This window comes from Herpailurus yagouaroundi, unplaced genomic scaffold, assembly GCF_014898765.1.
Source record: "Herpailurus yagouaroundi ecotype Mexico unplaced genomic scaffold, PumYag 187, whole genome shotgun sequence".
Classification (NCBI taxonomy): domain Eukaryota; kingdom Metazoa; phylum Chordata; class Mammalia; order Carnivora; family Felidae; genus Herpailurus; species Herpailurus yagouaroundi.
The window spans coordinates 5,664,894-5,685,787 of NW_024412418.1; the positions used below are offsets into that span (position 1 = coordinate 5,664,894).

The following is a 20,894-nucleotide window of genomic DNA, read 5'->3' on the forward strand; positions in this document are numbered from 1 at the left end:
AGAAACCCTGGTGAACTATACAGTCCCAGGGCACAGGCTCACCCAAAGACTGACACTCTGTGATACACCACAGAACACTTGCCCCGCTATGTCACTAAAGCCAAGAACAGGTGGATAACGTAAGAAGAGATAAATTCTAAGGAAGGGTCGAAAAGAAATGCTAGAGATCAAAAAGACTAACAGAAATCAAGTATGCCTTTGACAGGGCTCATTAATAGACTAGACATTGCCTCAGGACATGGCAATAGAAATTCCCCAAACTGAAAATCAAAGAGAAAACAGGCTGAAAAACAAAAAGCAGAAAACAGGGGCGCCTGGGTGGCGCAGTCGGTTAAGCGTCCGACTTCAGCCAGGTCACGATCTCGCGGTCCATGAGTTCGAGCCCCGCATCAGGCTCTGGGCTGATGGCTCAGAGCCTGGAGCCTGTTTCCGATTCTGTGTCTCCCTCTCTCTCTGCCCCTCCCCCGTTCATGCTCTGTCTCTCTCTGTCGCAAAAATAAATAAACGTTGAAAAAAAAAATTAAAAAAAAAAAAGCAGAAAACAAAGAAACCAGAACAGAATATGCAAGAACTGTGTGACAACTACCAAAGGGGTAACATCCTTGTAATGGGAATACCAGAATAAGAAGAAAAAGTGAAGGGAACAGAAGCAATATTTGAAGCAATAATAATGACTGAGAATTTCCCCCCCAAATTAATGTCAAACACCAAGCCTCCGGAAGCTCAGAGAATACCGCATAAGACAAATGCCAAACAAAAAAAACCATATGGAGGGGAATCATATTCAAATTTCAGAAAATCAAAGATAAACTTATAAATCTTGACGGAGGCCAGAGGAAAAAACATCTTACCTACAGAGGACTGAGTATCCCAGAGATTAAGCTCTTTGATTATAGTGTAAGTGCTTGACATTAAGTTTTTGATTGCCAAAGACATATTTCAAAAGGCATCCCTCGTGAGTAAACATATTGCCAGCTATATGACAAAGCTACCAGACAAGGAATTAAGTCACCCCCACTCATGAAGTTCCCTCTTTCAGGAAGCTCTGGGTAACTTCAATAACTGACCACTTGAGTAGCCCTGCTTCTCCCTTTCCATCCTCTAATTCCCACTCTCATGCTCTAAAGCAGTCAATAAATAGTGAACCCACGAAACCTAGATACCCACCCCATTCCACCAGACCCTAATAAATGCAGAGCCCCAGGTCTGTGTTCTTTTGCCCTCTACCTACAACCTCCTCAGGTGTGGCCCTCGATATGCCCTGGAGGCTCCAGGACCAGTGCATAAAAAATCTTGTTCCTCAAAGTTCCCTGATCGTCTTTGCCGCAGTGAAGTGTGTCCTGAAATCATAATAAGAACCACAAGGGCCAATCCAGCCACAACTCTGGCCTCAGCGGGGGAAATGTCTGTGGGGACTTGCTATAAGCAATACAGGCCCAGATGTGTGCCACAGGCATTCCTAGGCAATAACATTTCTGTCAATAGGCTGGGACCACCACCCCAAGGAGAAGAGGAATGAACTACATCCAACTTCTTCTCCTCAGAGGCCACGCAAGAAAGAAGTGAATGGAGTCAACTATTTAAAGAGTTGAGAGCGAGAAAAAAACAACACCAGCTTAAATTTCTGTGCTCTGTGAAATTATCCTTCAAAAGGAAAGAAGGGAAGTTGAACTCACAGAATCAGAGACTAGAACAGTGGTTGGTGGGAGCTAGGGGTAGTGAAAGGGGGGAGTGTTGGTCAAAAAGCATAAACTTTCAGTTTAAGATGAATAAATTCTCAGTATCTAATAATCAGTTTGGCACCAGAGTTAACAATACCGTGTTATATACTTGAGAGTAGATCTTAAACGTTCTCACGAAAAAACAACAACAACAACAAAAGTAACTATGTGAGGTGGTGAATGTTTTCACTTACCTCATTGTGGTAATAATTTCACAATATATACATGTACCAAATCATCACATTGTACATGTGAAGCTTATAAAATATTATATGTCAATTATATCTTAATAAAGCTGAGAAGAAACAAAACCTACACATGTTTCTAGCAACTTTATTCATAATTGCCAAAACGTGAAAGCAACCAAGATACCCTTCGGTAGGTGAGTGGATAAATATGTCATTTCTACGCCTGAAACCAGTACTACACTATATGTGACCTAACTTGAATTTGAATACAATCTTGGAAGAAAAAAGTAAACTATGGCATGACCAGACAATAAATATTATTCAGCACTAAAACGATAAGCTATCAAGTCAGGAAAAGACATGGAAGAAACTCAAATGTAGATTACTAAATGAAAGACTCTCGAAAGGCTACATATTGTATGATTCCAACTATGCAAAACTGTGGAAAAGGCAAACTATAAACTTAGTGAAAAGACCAATGACTGCCAGAAGTTGGGGGAGAGGGTGGGGTGAATAGGCAGAGCACAAAGAATTTTTAGGACAGTGAAACTACTCTGTATGATACCGTAATGGTGGATACATGTCATTATACATTTGTTGAGACCCATGGAATGAATAGCACCAGGAGGGAACCCTAGCGTAAAGTATGGACTTTGTGTGATACTAATGTTTCACTAAAGGTTCATCAGTTGTAACACATGTACCGCTCTCAGGTGAGATGTCCATAGTGGGGGGAATTTGCATATGTGGGGACAAGGGTTATGTGGGAATTCACCATACTTTCTGCTCACATAGCTGTAAACTGTAAACTGAAAACTTTTCTAAAAACAAAGTTTGTTTCAACGTGACCTTTGTCCAGGAAGAGGAAGCACGCAAATGCATGTGGATAAGCTGGATGACCTGGGGTCCTGCATTTGGAGCCAAGATCCAAACAGAGATATGAGGTACAATGGAATGAGCTCACCATTTTAAACCTGGCCAACTGTGCATTTTCAACAGAATTCCCAATATGTTGGACAGAGGGGACGAGGATTAGTCTTCTTACTTAACAGTAGCATGACTTTTGAGGACATTAAACATCTCTAAGCTTTATTTTTTCCCTCTCACATAAAAGGAATAATATGAACTTCAAGAAATTATGATGACTGAATGATATAATGTATGCAAAGTGCTTCACATGGTGCCAGATCCATGATAGTCCACAATACATTTTCAGGCGGCTTTTTAAAAGGATGAGAGTCACTAAAGCAAGACAAGCATTTTTGTGTATTATTGAGGAGAGCTTCCTTCAAAATTAAGGTAGAAGAGGTATTTGAGAAGTGCTACTGAGCCACATGCTGTGCTATGCTAATGCCACAAGGTTAAGGACAATTCCACCCATTTGTGTTTCTACTTCAGCAGCAACCACAGTTATTAGCAGAGGAGGTGTTCAGTAAAAATAAGTCATATGAATAACTCTATGGTACCAACAATTTTCCTGCTCTCAACTTCCTTGCGGTCCTTTATCTCTGCTTCTCCTCGTGTAGGACAGAGACTAGGACACCCTTTAATTTTGTGGACATTTAAAACTATCTATGGGAGGAATGAAACCCATTTTGTGATCTCCCAACCCCAACTGTAAACACCCAGAGTGTGTGGCTGCCCAAAAATCTCTCAAAAGCATCCTGCACGTGTTAGTTTCCAAAGTATGTATCCACGTTCCCAAGATAGAATCCAAAGAACTCCATTTGCCTGTCCCTCTGCACTTGGGTGCAGACATGTCATGGGTTCTGCCAACCGGGTGCATCTGTGCAAGTCTTTGAGTGGAAGTCAGTTATCTGGGGACAAGTGGTTCCAGGCATCAGAGTGGCTCTGAGGTCAGGAATGAAGTACCACACTGCAGTCTAGCCAGGGCAGGGCAACCTTGGTTACAGCACAAGCAGCAGCTCCCCTGGCATGCCAGTCCAGTCAGGTGTGCTTCCGGAAGCTATTCCTGATAACTCAACCTAGAATCTGTGATTCCCACTCCTCCGAATATCCTTAAGCTATTTAAGTACGTATCATAGATCCCTTCTACTTAAGCCAGCTACAGAGGTTCTGCATCATCAGCTAAGAACCCCCGGCTGATATATTAAACTGACCTAAAGTTCTCCATTTCAATTTATCACCAAGAATGAAAAGTCATCAATTCCAGGAGCTTCCAGTTGACAAGGGTTCCTTTTAAGAACGCACTTATTCTTAGAAGGGTTAAGTGGAGATGATGGCCTTTTATTCAGTAAGTATGTATGAAGCATTTACTGTGTGACTCTTCTATTCCGGGTGCTGGAAATACACGTCTTCTTTGAGTTTATGTTCTAATTGGAAAAGAGAATCAACAGGTGAATCGGATAATCGGATGGCGAAGATGCTGTAGAGAAATTGTGAGTGCCGTCATAGAACAACTCAGGGAGATGGTGTCTTTACGTGGTGGTTAAAGAAGACCTCTAAGGAGGTGGCAGTTGAGTTGCAGACTGAGTGGGGACAACAATCCAGGCAGAGGAAGGTCCAGAGAGAGAGCCCTTGGGGTATAAAGAACTAGTTCAAAGGCCCATAGGCAAAAATGAGGCCACTGCAGCTGAAGCTGGTGACAAGGGAAAAAACGATCGATACAGGAGAGGGTCACAGAGAGGTGTTTGGGCTGGACGATTGTACAGAGCTGTACAACTTAAGCAAATGCTTTCACATGGGAAAAAAATTGTAGACGTTAAAGAAACAAGGAGGAGAAAAAGTGGAGATCCATGCTGTTGGCTATACCACAGAGTCCACCAGAGTAGACACCTTCCAGGGAGCACATGCAAGTTCTGGGAAAAGATGGTTGCTCGAGCACCGATATTTTATTTCACTTCATCCTGATTTTAATTAGAGCTGAACTAATTGTAAGGTTAAGGTCGCTTGGTGATCTCTGAGTCAGAAGAGAGCTGTTAAGGACATTCATCCGTATGAGATAAAAATCTCCTTCCCGTGTACAGAAATTCCTCTCTGGTGGTTTTACTCATGATCTTCAGCTCACTGTCTCTCACTCTTGGACATAGATAAATGCTGTAAAATCTTGCTTTTGGGTCTTCCTTGAATGCGAAACCTAGAGGTCCCTTGCCTTCTGAGGCACTATCACCTCACATCCTTTCATTTTTAAGCACTTGTCTCCTTGAACGAAACTTTTTATATATACATTAACTTACTTATCGCCTATGTCCCTCCACTAGAAAGTGTTATGAGATCCGTGTCATTATTATGATGTATGCCACAGTGTTTAAGAGTGCAAGTTCTAAAGCCAAACTACACAGGCTCAAATCCCACCTCAGGCATTTTCTAGTTCTGCGACCTACAGTAAATTATTTCAGTTTTCCACACTTCAGTTCTCCTGGAAAGCAGGAATAACATTATCTATTTCATAGGGATCTTAGGGGAGTAAACAGTAACTTGCCTTTGTAGCACCAGCCATATCGTAATAAGTAGCAATCGCTTTTACTACAATTACTAATTATTGTCCTACAGATTTTTTTGTTGGTCATAAAAAGTTTATTAAATTTGGGAGTCTTCCTTAACCTAACTGTGCCTTTGGAGACATTCACATTTTTAAGGTGAATTTTTTTTAGAGAGTTAATCTCATCCATCTTGCATTAATTTTGAGGGCTTTATTCTTAGAATTTTCAAAGTGCCTCATGACCTAATAGAAATACCTAGAGTTCAATAATATGTATAAATCAGAGGGCTTTTTTAAATCAGGCAGAAATAGGACCCAAACAAAGAAGTGAGGGAGCATCAAAGACAGCGACATTTATTAAGTACCCACTGAGTGACAAGTACCCACTAGATACTTGGCATACAGTATCTCAACTAATGATTAAAACTACCCTTTGAAAAATGTTACCATTTCACTGTACATGTGAACAAAGATTAAAATAAGATTCTGAGAGCTGTGAAATTCACACAATGTTACATAAACTAACAAGATAGAATTCAATACTAATTCTCTCCACTCTATAAGCCAAATCTTCCCACATCACCCAAAACTGCCACTAAAGTGTTAGTGACTTCCAGCTGCTGAATAATAACTTAAAAGCCAATAACACTCTTAGCTAAAGTTCAAGGGAAAAGTTATCTGACATAGTATTGATGATACGAGATGTCTTTTTCACGAAGGAGACAGGAACCAAGGTAAGATCCATAGAGGTCCTGTCCCAGACATAACAAGGGCCTTGCTAGTTCAGGAAGAGAGAGAAGCAAAATTCTATCTGTATTAAAAATTGGATCATCACCAGTGAATTTTTTTCTTTGCAGTATACTTTTATAATGTTTCCTATGTGCCATGAACTTTCATAAGCACTTAACATATATAATCCCACTTAGAAGACCCCAAAACATTATGAAATGGGTGTTATTGTTTCCATTTTTTACAGAAAAAAAAACTACCGTTGAAAGGTAAAATAACTTTCCCAGGTCACACTCCGCCCAGGAAATGTACTCCGGAGTCTACCTTCACCACCCTACCATACCATCTACTCTTAACAAATATCTCAATTAAATATCTCACTTAATTCTGTTCATATTCTGATTGCCCGCTATACTGACCTTGGGCTCATAAAACAATGAATGTGTGGCTCTTCAAGTCAGACTTGTCAGAAAAAAAAAAATCATACCCATAAATGGATCGGCCCCAAGGTCTAGGAAGCATGAGGCCAACAGAAATAAGAAAAATAGAAATGTATGGGAAAGTAACAGCCAAGGATGTTGGGAAGCATTCCAGCCCCCCCAGAATTTTACAAGGCCAGGGAGCTCAGAGTACTATACTTCACAGAAGGTACAAAGAAACAATGTATTATCCTTTCTGATGCTCAAAAAATAGATTAAGTGGCTCTGTACTGTTATAGTGACTCCAGTAATAAATTTCATGACTAACACCTATTGAGAAGTGATTGGTAATAAAAGATCTACAAGGATTCGTTATTAATCTTGATAATATCTCTATCACTCTCCTTTCACTCAAAGAATTGTAGTTTGCTAAAGTCCACATTGTATGTGGCAAAAGTAAGTTTTGATCTCAGAACTATCTTACTTAGAGACTATTTTCTTAATGACAATAACATACCTCCAAATATACATATAGAAATGATACATAAGATCTCCTTCATATAGAAAACTCATGAAAATAATGTTCTTGATGTAAATGACTAGTTAGTATTACAAGAACAATGAATTGTAATCCAAATAATTCAGTAAGGATAGATAGTAGGCCTTCCCTCTGGAAGCAAGAGAGGAAAAGAGAGAATCAGATCAGATGTAGCAAAAGATTTGAAAGTATTGAAAGTGAAGATAAAGAATATAGAGAGCTTTTCTATCTTCACAGAGTATTACATTTTTGTTTTGCAGTTACAAAGGTAGTGAGCTTGTATTTCATGACTTACGAAGAACTGAGTTTCGTTACTTCCTAGGAATTGCTTTAACAAGATCATCCATTAATAAGCTGATGATACAAGCATAATCTATAGCATTGTTGCTCAAAGGGTATGTATAAATCACCTGCTTAGAAACATCCACATAATTTGTTTAAAATGCAATTCAAGAACATTCCCATTGAATTAGAATCACTACAGCTGTATCCTGGAAATGTGCATTTTAACAAGAATTCCAGCTGATTCTGAAAGTAAGTAAAGTTTGACAACCAAATGACCAATAAATAAATCTAAATGGGATTTTTTTTTTGATGTTTATTTATTTTTGAGTGACAGAGAGAGAGACAGACAGAGAACCAGCAAAGGAAGAACACAAAGAGAGAGAGGGAAACACAGAATTCAAAGCAGTCTCCAGGCTCTGAGCTGTCAGAACAGAGCCCGGTGCAGGGCTTGAACCCACAAACCATGAGATCATGACCTGAGCTGAAGTCGGACGCTAAACTGACTGAGCCACCCAGGCGACCCTAAATGGGCTATTTTTAAATGATAAATGATTTCCTGCCTGGGCCTTTCCTCTTAGGACTTATGTGCCAACATCAACTACTTTTATATATAATGTCCACTTGGCCCTGAACCATAGAAATTATATTATTTTCTTTTTGTCATTTAAAATATGAAGTGATTTTATGGGGCGCCTGGGTGGCTCAGTCGGTTAAGTGGCCAACTTCCGCTCAGGTCATGATTTCGCAGTCTATGAGTTCCAGCCCTGCATCAGCCTCTGTGCTGACAGCTCAGAGCCTGGAGCCTGTTTCAGATTCTGTGTCTCCCTCTCTCTGCCCCTCCCCCGTTCATGCTCTGTCTCTCTCTGTCTCAAAAATAAATAAACGTTAAAAAAAATAAAATAAAATAAAATAAAATAAAATAAAATAAAATAAAATAAAATATGAAGTGATTTTATGCTGTTGTGATTATTTTTCCATTGAAGTCACCTTTTGATCCGGAGCTTCTTTATGGCACTTTTCACCTCTGAATTTCTCAACGTATAGATTAAAGGGTTTAACATAGGAGTTATCATGGTATAAAACACAGCCACAGCTTTATCAATGGAAAAGGTGATCACTGGGCGCAGATATACAAATAAGCAGGGCACAAAGAAGAAAATGACCACGGTGATGTGAGAGACGCAGGTAGAGAGGGCTTTGCGTCTCCCCTCCAAGCTATAGGTCTTTAGGGAGAGCAAGATGACCACATAGGAAACCACCAAAAGAAGGAAGTTTAACAAACAGATGAACCCACTATTGGCAGCAACAAAGAGACCAAGGGTATGAGTGTCCATGCAGACAAGTTTCAATAAAGGGTACAAATCACACATGAAATGATCTATGACATTGGGGCCACAGAAAGGCAGCCAGACTGTGAAGAGGATCTGAATGGTTGCATGGACAAAGGCTCCAGCCCAGGCCACTCCTACAAGGAGGCCACACGCCTGGTGACTCATGATGGTTGTGTAATGCAAGGGTTTGCAGATGGCCACATAACGGTCATAGGCCATTACTGTGAGAAGGATAATCTCAGCAGCACCAAAAAAATGTTCAGCAAAGACTTGAGTCATACATCCCGTAAAAGAGATGATTTTTCTCACAGTAAGAGTGTCAGCGAGCATTTTAGGGGTCATGGAGGAAGAACAACAGCCATCTATAAGGGCCAAGTAAGACAGGAAGAAGTACATGGGGGTTTCGAGGGCACTACTGGTACTGATGGTGATCATGATGAGCAAGTTGCCCGCCAAGGTGACCAAGTAGACAATTAAAAACACAAAAAAGGAGAATTTCTGAAGTTCCACGTTTTGAGTCAAGCCCAGGAGGATGAATTCTGTCACATTATTCATCTTCTTCATCAGTTCAGTTCAGGTGACAAGTGACTTCCCTGAAAAGAAAGTCATACTCATACTCAAAGTCATCCTCAATAATGATGCCTTCTTCTAATGAATATTCATGGAATGCCTTATTTTTTCTAGTTTTACAGAAGGCAAAAACAAGCACAAGACCATGTCAATGATTTCATTTTATATATTCTTACAAGTGACAATATAGGTGGTATTTTTTGTTCTTTATAATTTCCTGATTTGTTTTAATTTTCTACAAGATTGTGTAACCTTTAAAATCAGAAAAGAAAAAATACCATGCATTAATTTGGAAGAGCCAATCCATGATGTAGCCATACATGAGGCACATTCAAAATACCCAAAGATATAGGTATTTTATCCCCAAAATGGCTGCACCCGTTTACCAGTGAAAATCCAATTTGTTCTAATTGAGTTTACAAAAAAAGACTCAAAGACACGTAAAGATTCTTTCACAAGCCATACTTTATCCTATTTTACCTGTCTGGAAACTTTTCAGCTTCCTCAAGACTAAAAATGGCACTGCTACCTTCTCCCAATCTCAGAAAAGCTAGTAAATGGTCATTACGGCACTAGCCACATTGTCTCATACTCTTCTCTCATTCTTCAACAGGCAAATTGTCTTTGAAGGCAAAAATGTGCCTTCACAATTGTAATCTTATTCTCAGTTTTGTATTCCCAATGCTGGCTAAAAAGTAAACACTCATAAAGCATTCACTGAGAGAGGCAGAAGGAAACAAAAAGAGAGGCAAAAGAAAGAGAGGGAGAAATAAATGAGAAAGGACAAAGTAGAAATGCATTAAAGAACAAAGAGAAATGGGTTTAAAATCCAGACATAGGGGTATCTGGGTGGCTCAGCTGGTTGAGCATCCAACTCTTGATTTCAGCTCAGGCTGCCATCTCAGGGCCATGGGATCGAGCCCCACATCAGGCTCTGCGCAGAGCATGGAACCTACTTAAGATCCTCTCTCTCTCTCTCTCTCTCTCTCTCTCTCTCTCTCTCTACCTCCCTCCTTCCCTCCCTCCTTCTCCCTCTCCCTCCGCCCCTCTCCCCTACTCATGTTCTCTCTCTCTCAAATAAAAAAATAAATAAAATGAAATGAAATAAAATCCAAAGACTTAGATTGGAAACTGGAATGCACCCCTATTAACTACATAACATCAATTTATTTCATCTCTCTGTGCTTCAGTTTTTTCATCTGTTAAAGCAGGGAATAAATATACCTATATTTAGGAGTGTTGTGAAGATACAATCAGTTCAAATTTACTATTGTTGTTAATATTGTTTTATTGTTCTCGTGGGAGTATCAGTAAAGAAAACTTTCAAAATTGTCTCTGAACGTCTCTAAAGGGCAAAGATTCTGAAAATGTAAGCTAACCAAGTGAGAGGAAACAGGAGACTAAGCAAAACCATGATAAGTGTCAAAAAGAAAGGCCATCAGATTTAAAAAAGAACAATTTTGGGGCGCCTGGGTGGCGCAGTCGGTTAAGCGTCCGACTTCAGCCAGGTCACGATCTCGCGGTCCGTGAGTTCGAGCCCCGCGTCGGGCTCTGGGCTGACGGCTCAGAGCCTGGAGCCTGTTTCCGATTCTGTGTCTCCCTCTCTCTCTGCCCCTCCCCCGTTCATGCTCTGTCTCTCTCTGTCCCAAAAATAAATAAACATTGAAAAATAAATAAATAAATAAAAATAAAAATAAAAAAATAAAAAAGAACAATTTTAAAGCAAGTGATTAGAAGAAACTTTAACACAAATTTTCAACTATTGGTTTAGTTGGCTTGCTTTATTTGTGGGATTTATTGTCTATTCACTAATTGATTTGCTAAAGATATATTCTAAGCTTAAAATAATGTACTCCTCTCAAACTTGACTCTACAACCAAGTATGGATTTTTCCAGGAAATAGGAAACTTTATGTAAACCTTGTTCACTATTGAAATAAATACCTTGCACACTGTTGTGTCTTACTTGTCTTAGGACCTATTCAACTTTATACCCACAGTGATAGCTAATATTAGGTATTATAAAGCATTTGAGAGAGAGCAACAAAGGGGAAGTGGAGAGAGAAAGGGAAGAGAAATAAAGAGGAGAAAATATAAAACCAAAAAGGAAAAGAGGAAAAAAGGCAAGAGGAGAAAAGCGGACACACTACAAAGTCATCTAAGAAAGACTTTGGTAAGTATATTGTAATATTTCCAACAAGTACGGCACTTGAAATCTGAACTTTTTATCAAACTCATCTGCTGATTATGGCCCTTAGGATCAACATCACAGAAAAATGCCAACAAATCAGTAAGTCCTGACATACAAACTGGTCAGAAAAAAAAGTTATTTTTGCCTAACTCAGTGCTGAGGGTTATAAACTACAGTCTTGTCAAGAGCTGGTCCTTTGCAGACTCAACAATACTTAAACTGAAGGGCTTTCTTCAAACAGAGATGTAAGAAACCATAGTAATGGTCATGTTAATTTATGTAAATTTACTGTTTGAAAAAACGAACAAACAAGCACAGTGTTTCCAGAAAAGAAAATCTTGAAGTAAAATCAAAAAGAAGAAAATGTGCTTCTCTTACATACCAACACTCCCCATGTAGTGTATGACTGGGATTTCTCCCCATGGCCTGACTTGTTCAGAAAACAAACTATCTCAGATAGTAGACACACTCACTTTGTATTTGAGAGGAATTTGGGTTTTGGAGAGGAGATTTTCAGCAGCTTAGCACATTTCTATTTCTGTGGGATTCACATAAATCTATCTTTAGGGTTTGTTTTAAGTTTTTTCTATAGAACTTGGTGTGAGACTTACAGGCCCTAAGAACATGGCAGCCATTGTTAAAGCCAGAAAAGTAAATCCAATTACCAAAACATCAGCAGTTGACTAGAAGTCTCTGAGATGAGGAATCTCTTGAAGCCTAGTCTTCTGAGCCTTTTTTTTCAGAGCATCTATACTCAGTGCTGAGCCACACATACTTTGGTCTTTGGGACGCATCCACTTTCTCACATCATTTCACCAGCTCCCCGTGGCTAACCACAGATGTAGTCAGGGAGAGGCACTGCCTTTGTGGTTCGCTCTGCTAAGAAATGCCCTGCTTCTCAACTCCTTCAGTTCTCACAAGACAGGCACCAGTTTGATTTAAGCAGTGACTCAACCTCTACGCTATTTCCCCTAGGGAAGAGTAGTTAATTTTAGGAGTCCTTGCCAAAACGGCAGCTAAATGCTTCTCCCTTCCTCCTATAGTCCCTCTGACTACAGAACGACATTTTTGACAAGGGTTAGAATTCATCTACAGGAATAGGATAATTATCAGGCTACAGGCAGAAGGTGGATTCTACATTTCCTTTTTTGTTTTTTTTGTTTGTTTGTTTGTTTTTTTTGTCCAGTAAATGTTCGTAGAACAGCTAAAATATACCAGGCACAGTATTGTTCAATAATAATAATGACAATAACTAACTATTGAATGCTATATGCCAGGTCCTGTATCCAACACATTATACAAGGTACCCTTTGTGATGGGCACTATTATTATTTTAATTCTACAAATGAGGAAACTGAGGTATTATGAGTATAGGTAATTTACACAGGATCAGATGTGAGTAGTGGCAGAAGACAAATCTGCCTTCACAGCCCAGCTAGTGTATCTGCTCTCATATGCAAGAATTCAACTATTAAAAAATGAAGAGAGGGAGAGAGTGGTGAGCATTATAAAAAAAGAACACAGTGCCATATGCCTGTGTAATGGGAACATGCTTTAAACTGGGATGGAGGTGGAATGCTCAGGGAAGGTATTCTCAAGGAAGTGATGTTGAAGTTGAAGCCAGAAAAACATTACCCAAGGTCTAGACTAGATACATAAGAGAGAAGATTGGGCCAGACTATATCATTGGGTGAACATGAACAATGAACAAGATCTCAGTGAGAGTATTTGTGGTTCTGTACAATCAATTATTTTTCCAAATGTATAAGACAAATTGACTGTATGCTTTCATTGTCATGATCAAGTAGGTGGAAATTACTCGAGCAGAATAGTAAAAATGCATTGAGCAACTGAAAAAAAACAGTTATAACTGACTAAAAAAGGATGGGGTGCCTGGGTGGCTCAGTTGGTTAAGTGTCTGACTTGATTTCCTCTCAGGTCATGATCTCACAGTTCATGGGATTGAGCCCCACATCAGTTCTGCACTGACAGCTTGGAGTCTGCTTAGAACTCTCTCTCTCACTCTCTCTCTCTCTCTCTCTCTCTCCCCCCCCCCCTCCCCACCTCTCTCTCTCTCCAAATAAAGAAATAAACTTTAAAAAAATTTTTTTAAAACAAAGAGGAGCAAAGACAACTTAAAGCACCTAGACATCACATAAACACAGACTCAGCCTCCAATCTAAGCAGTACCAGGAATATGTTTTCCTACCTTGAAATAACTTATTTACCGTCCTCAGACTCAATTTTTCTTATCTTCAAAAAAGGACTACATATCATTGTTTTGAGAATTAAATTGACCCACGAGAAATAATGAAGGAATGAACAAATGAATAATAAATGGCAGCCATATTTCTACTAACTAAAAAAAAAAAAAAAAAAACAAGATCTCAAACTTGAGATGAAATTTTCACCAAAATTTTTAAGAATCTGTTTTCAAGTTACTAGAGAAATCTACCTTCTCAGACATTCTTCGTGAATTATTTCCCATCACAGAATAACTAAAATGCTCACCTTCTCTCTCTGGAACTGCTTGTTCTAGAACTCCAGTATTCAAGTCTATAGCTCCTGTGTATTGAGGTACATTCTTTGGGCTCAGGCAGTGCTCCCGCTGGTGCTTCACAGCTGATGTTGTTGATAGATTTATGGGTATTTCCACATTTTCAGTATTACTGAGAGTCTGCCACAAAGACTGGTACACAATTCCAGATGTACACATGCCCACCATTGCTGAGTATGTATCTAGGAGTTGAAACTATGAATTGAGGTTATGTGAATCTTCAAGATTACTAGATAAGGCCAAATTATTTTCCAAAGTAGTTGTACTAGTATACACTTCCCACAACAATACAACATACATCCCATTGAATCATATCTTCTACATCGCATACTAGTCCCAAATTTCTTCATTTTTGCAAATTAAATGACTGTAGAATGTTATCTCATTGCAGGTTTCCTTGGCATTGCAAAATGATAATAAGCTGATTATCACTCCACATCTTTCTTTTGGTTGAAATTTGGCTCACTTTCCATTGACTCTATTTTCAAGTTGTAGAAGTTCATTATGTATTGTAAGCAATAATCCTAACATATCTTTTGCAAATGTATTCTAGTCTTTGCATTTATACTAAAGTTCTTCTCATTAACAGCACTTCATAATTCAAATATTGGTGTTCATATAGCTTTTATTTATGGGAAAAAAGATTTTTCTGTTTCCTTTAATAATTGCATGCCTCAAGGTCACAAAAATATTCAACTATATTTTCTTCTAAATATTTGATGCTTGTTTATTGATATTTAAGTTAAAACTAACTGATGTTAACTATGAAATCTTTGTTAAACCCAAGTCTTCAAAAATATGCTCCAGTTTCTTCTAGAAGACTTATATTTTTTACTCTTACCTTTAGGTATAGGATTTATCTCAAACTAATTTTTATGTGATGTGACTTACAAGCTGAGATTCGTTTTTATCCATATGAATATCCACTTATTCTAGCTCCTTTTGTTGAAAAAAACTTTCCTTTCTCCATTATTGCTTTGACAATGTTTTGTGAAAATCAATTAATTCTGTACATGCTAGCTTATTTTTGGACTCTCTATTCTGTTCCACATAACTATATGTTTATCTTATGTCAGTTACTGTATTTTTATATGAAGTCTTAAAATCAGGTAGTATAAACTTTCCAGAGCTCTTGCACATAATCTGTTAGATTTACTCCTGAGTATTTTTATTTTTTATCTAATGTCAACAGTGTTTTTCAATTTAATTTTCTGAAGTTTTTCTTCTTTTTGCTTGTTTCTCGTTGTGTTTTTATCTTATTTTTAAGTATAATTTATTATCAAGTTAGTTAATATACAGTGTATACAGTGTGCTCTTGGCTTCAGGAGTAGATTCCCATGATTCATCACTTACATACAACACCCAGTGCTCATCCCAATAGGTTCTGTCCTCAATGTCCATCACCCATTTTCCCCTCCCCTCCACCCCCCTATCAACCCTCTGTTTGTTCTCTGTATTTAAAAGTCTCTTATGGTTTGCTTCCCTCTCTGTTTGAAACTATTTTTTCCCCTTCATTTCCCCCATGGTCTTCTGTTAAGCTTCTCAAATTCCACATATGAATGAAAAGATATGATATGTCTTTCTCTGACTGACTTATTTAACTCGCATAATACTTCCAGTTCCATCCACATTGCTGCAAATGGCATGATTTCATTCTTTCTCATTGCCAAGTAGTATTCCATTATATATATAAACCACATCTTCTTTATCCATTCATCAGTTGATGGACATTTGGGCTCTCCATAATAGCTATTGTTGATAGCACTGCTATAAACACTGGGGTCCATGTGCCCCTATGAATCAGCACTCCTGTATCCTTTGGATAAATTCCTAGCAATGCTACTGCTGGGTCATAGGGTAATTCTATTTTTATTCTTTTTTATTTAAAAAACTGTTTTTAACGTTTTACTCATTTTTGAGAGACAGAGCCCTGGTTGGGGGGGGGGGGGGGCAGACAGAGAGGGAAACACAGAATCCCAAGCAGGCTCCAGGCTCTGAGCTGTCAGCACAGTGCCCAATGCAGGGCTCAAATTCACAAACCTGCTAGACCATGACCTGAGCCAAAGTTGGAGCTTAACCAACTGAAGCATCCAGGCACTCCTATTTTTAATTTTTTGAGGAACCTCCACACTATTTTCCAGAGTGGCTGCACCAGTTTGCATTCCCACAACAGTGCAAGAGGGTTCCCATTTCTCCACATCCGCACCAACATCCATTGTTTCCTGAGTTGTTAATTTTAGCCACTCTGACCAGCGTGAGGTGGTATCTCAGAGTGGTTTTGATTTGTATTTCCCTGATGATGAGAAATGTTGAGCATCTTTTCAGGTGTCTGGTGGCCATCTGGATGTCTCCTTTGGAAAACTGTCTATTCCTGTATTCTTCCCGTTTCTTCACTGAATTATTTGTTTTTCCAGTGTTGAGTTTGGTAAGTTCTTTATAGATTTTGGATGCTAACCTTTGATATCTTTTTACCAAAAATCTTCTCCCATTTTATTGGTTGCATTTTAATTTCATTGATTGTTTCCTTTGCTGTGCAGAAGCTTTTTATCTTGATGAAGTCCCAATAGCTCATTTTCTCTTTTATTTCCCTTGCCTATGGAGATGTGTCAACTAAGAAGTTGCTGTGACTGAGGTCAAAGAGGTTGTTGCCTGTTTTCTCCTCTAAGGTTTTGATGGTTTCCTGTTTAACATTTAGGTCTTTCATCCATTTTGAGTTTATTTTTGTTCATGGTGTAAGAAAGTAATCCAGTTTCATTCTTCTGCATATTGCTGTCCAGCTCTCCAAGCACCATTTGCTAGACAGACTGTATTTTTTCCATTTGCTATTCTTTCCTGCTTTGTCAAAGATGAGTTGACCATATATTTGTGGATCCAATTCTGGGTTCTCTATTCTATTCCAGTGGTCTATGTGTCTGTTTTTGTGCCAATACCATACTGGCTTGATGATTACAGCTTTGTAGTACAGGCTAAAGTCAGGATTGTGATGCCTCCCACTTTGTTTTTTTGTTTTTTGTGTTTGTTTGTTTGTTTGTTTGTTTGTTTGTTTTTATCAACGTTACTTTGCTATTCGGGTCTTTTGTGGTACCATACAAATTTTAGGATTGTTTGTTCTAGCACTGAGAAGAATGCTGGTGCAATTTTGATTGGGATTGCATAAATTGTGTAGATTGCCTTGGGTAGTATCGACATTTTCACAATATTTTTTCTTCCAATCCATGAGCATAGAATGTTTCAATTTCTTTCATAAGTTTTCTGTAGTTCTCAGCATACAGACCTTTCACCTCTTTGCTTAGGTTTATTCCTAGGTATTTCATGGTTCCTGGTGCAGTTTTAAGTGGGATTAATTTCTTGATTTCTCATTCTGTTGCTTAATTATTGGTGTATAGAAATGCAACCAATTCCTGGATATTGATTTTATATCCTGGGACTTTGTGGAATTAATGTATCAGCTCTAGCAGTTTTTTGGTGGAGTCTTTTGGGTTTTCCACATAGAGTATCATGTCATCTGCAAAAAGTGAAAAAGTGTGACTTCTTGTTTGCCAATTTGGATGTCTTTTATTTCATTTTGTTGTCTGATCGCTGAGGCTAGGACTTCCAACATCATGTTGAACAACAGTGGTGAGAGTGGACATCCCTGATGTGTTCCTGACCTTAGGAGGAAAGCTCTGTTTTTCTTCATTCAGGATGATATTAGCTGTGGACCCTTCATATATGGCTTTTACGATGTCAAGGTAGGTTTCTTCTATCCCAACTTTCTTGAGGGTTTTTATTAAGAAAGGATCCTGTATTTTGTCAAATAATTTTTCTGAATCTGTGAATAGGATCATATGGTTCTTACCCTCTCTTTTATTAATGTGATGTCTCACATTGATTCATTTGCAAATACTGAACCAGCCCTGCAGCCCAGGAATGCATCCCACTTGATCATGGTGAACAATTCTTTTAATATACTGTTGAATTCAATTTGCTAGTATCTTGTTGAGAATTTTTGCATCTATGCTCATCAGGGATATTGGCCTGTAATTCTCCTTCTTAGTGGGGTCTTGTCTGGTTTTGGAGTCAAGGTAATGCTGACTTCACAGAATGAGTCTGGAAGCCTTCCTTCCATTTCTATTTTTGGAACAGCTTGAAAAGAATAGGTATTAACTCTGTTTTAAATGTCTGGCAGAATTCCCCTGGGAAGCCATCTGGCCCAGGACTCTTATTTGTTGGGAAATTTTTGATAACGAATTCAATTTCTTCACCGGTTATGGGTCTGTTCAAATTTTTCATTTCTTCCCATTTGAGGTTTGGTAGTGTGTGGGTGTCTAGGAATTTGTCCATTTCTTACATATTGCACAGTTTGTTGGCATATAGTTTTTCATAGTATTCTCTAGTAATGTTTCATAGTATTCTCTAGTAATTCTCTAGTGGTGTTGGTTGCGATCTCTCCTCTTTCATTCATGATTGTATCTGTTCGGGTGCTCTCTTTTATTTTTGAGAAATCTGGCTAGGTGTTTATCAATTTTGTTTATTCTTTCAAAAAAACCAGCTCTTAGATTCATTGATATGGTTGTTTTTTGTTTGTTTGTTTGTTTTAGTTTTTTGTGGGAATTCTATATTGTTTATTTCTGATCTAGTCTTTATTATTTCTCTTCTTCTACTGGTTTTGGGGTTTCCTTGCTGCTCTGCTTATAGTTCCTTTAGGTGTAAGGTTAGGTTTTTTATTTGGTATTTTTCTTATTTCTTGAGCTAGGCCTGGATTGCAATGTATTTTCCTCTTATGACTGCCTCTGCTCCATCCCAAAGGTTTTGGACTGCCATGTTTCCATTTTCATTTGTTCCCATATATTTTTTTTAATTTCTTCTTTAATTACCTGATTGATCCATTCATTCTTTAGTAGGATGTTCTTTAACCCTTGTATTTGGAGTCTTTCCAAATTTTTTCTTGTGGTTTATTTCAAGTTTCATAGCATTGGGATCTGAAAATATGCATGGTATTATCTCAATTCTTTTATATTTGTTGACAGCTGTTTTGTGATTCAGTATGTGATCTATCTTGGAGAATGTTCCATGTGCACTTGAGAAGAATGTGTATTTTGCTGCTTTTCGATGAAAAGCTCTGACTATATCTGTCATATCCATCTGGTCTAGTCTATCGTTCAAGGCTATTGTTTCTTTATTGGTTTTCTGCCTAGATGATCTGTCCATTTTTGTAAGTGGAGTATTAAAATCCCCTGCAATTACCACATTCTTATCAATAAGATTGCTTATGTTTGTGATTCATTGATTCATATATTTGGGTTCCATCAAGTTGGGGGCATAAAGATTTACAACTGCTGGCTCTTCTTAAAGGATAGATCCCATAATTATGATATAATACCCTTCTTCATCTCTTGTTATAGCCTTTAGTTTAAAATCTAGTTTGTCTGATATAAGTATGGCTACTCCAGCTTTGTTTTGACTTGCAGTAGCATGATAGATGGTTCTCCATCCCCTCACTTTCAATCTTCAGGTGTCCTCAGGTCTAAAATGAGTCTCTTATAGACAGCATATAGAAGGATCTTGGTTTTTTTTATCCATTCTGATACCTTATGTCTTTTTATTGGGGTATTTAGTCCATTTACATTCAGAGTGGTTATTGAAATATATGGATTTAGTGTCATTGTGTTATCTGTAGGTTTCATGCTTGTAGTAATGTCTCTGGTCCTTTGTAGTCTTTGCAACATTCTACTCACAAAGTCCTCCACTTATGATCTCTTGCAGGGGTGGTTTGGTGGTCATAAACTCCTTCAGTTTTTGTTTGTCTGGAAAAGCCTTTATCTCTCCTTCTATTCTGAATGACAGCTTTGCTCGATAAAGGATTCTTGGCTGCATATTTTTCCTATTCAGCACACTGAATATTTCCTGCCACTCCCTTCTGAAGTGCCAAGTTTCAGTGATCAGGTCTGCTAGTTTTTGTCATTTATGTGTTGTAATAGCTTGTTATGTGTCCTGCACCTGTGAGCACTACTATATTAAAAAGCAGTCATACACTGTCCAGGGCCTGATGCTTCAGGAGGTGTTTTTGGAGTGCGTTGTGTGCTCTCTGTTGTTGTGACTCTGATGTTTTATCTCCCTACTCATAGTGGTGGTTTGGACCTTCCACCAGGTGTGCTTTTATCTTTTCATTGAAGTAACCCTAGAAAAAATTTAAAAGAGGGGGGTGGTGGTAGAAGAAGTCTTATCTCATACAAAGAGAGAAATGACAGGAGTGGGGGGAAAAATGGCCAGGCAGAGATTCAGAGAAACTGTATGGCTTAATCCAGAGAGGGGGGGGTGGAAATTAAAGAATAAGGAGATACAGAAGAGGTGTTAAAAGAATAGATTAAAAATGCTTGCTTAAACAAACCAAAAACCAGAGTAGAGGAGGGAAGAAATAAGAAGAAAAGAAAAAAAATCTATCTATTTATGTAATATCTATCTATCTATCTATCTATCTATCTATCTATCTAGTAAATATTGACCAAAAATCAAATCAGAAAATGCAAAACCGCCGGACCGTTGTCTGATGGTGCCTTGGAATGGGTGGTTGTGCTGGTCTGGTAGTTGTGATGATTGCACAACACTGTAAATGTACTAAATTTACAATGTATTATAAATATTTGAATGATTAAAGTGGTAGCTTCTATCTTATGTGAGTTTTACCTCAATTAAAAAAGGAAATCACAAAACAAAAAATACTTTGAAACAAATGAAATTTAAAGCACTGCATATCAGAATATCTAAAAGCACTAAAAGTCCTTAGAAGAAGATTTGAACCATAAAAGGTATATATTAGAAAAGAAATAATGTATAAAATCCATTATCAAAGATTTTGACCTACAGAGGTAGAGAAATAAGAGGAAATTAATAAAATGAAAGATAGGAAATAATAAGGATAAGGACAAAAATCAATGAAACAGA

General features: G+C 38.2%; 1 protein-coding gene across 1 annotated transcript; it reads right to left on the bottom strand.

Moving 5' to 3' along the window:
• Positions 1 to 8,305: 8,305 nt before the first annotated feature.
• Positions 8,306 to 9,220, bottom strand: LOC121043863 (olfactory receptor 4C12-like). Its single transcript, XM_040495861.1, has one exon. It carries the CDS (start codon positions 9,215 to 9,217, stop codon positions 8,306 to 8,308), a length of 912 nt encoding a protein of 303 aa, XP_040351795.1. The 5' UTR covers positions 9,218 to 9,220.
• Positions 9,221 to 20,894: the final 11,674 nt, after the last annotated feature.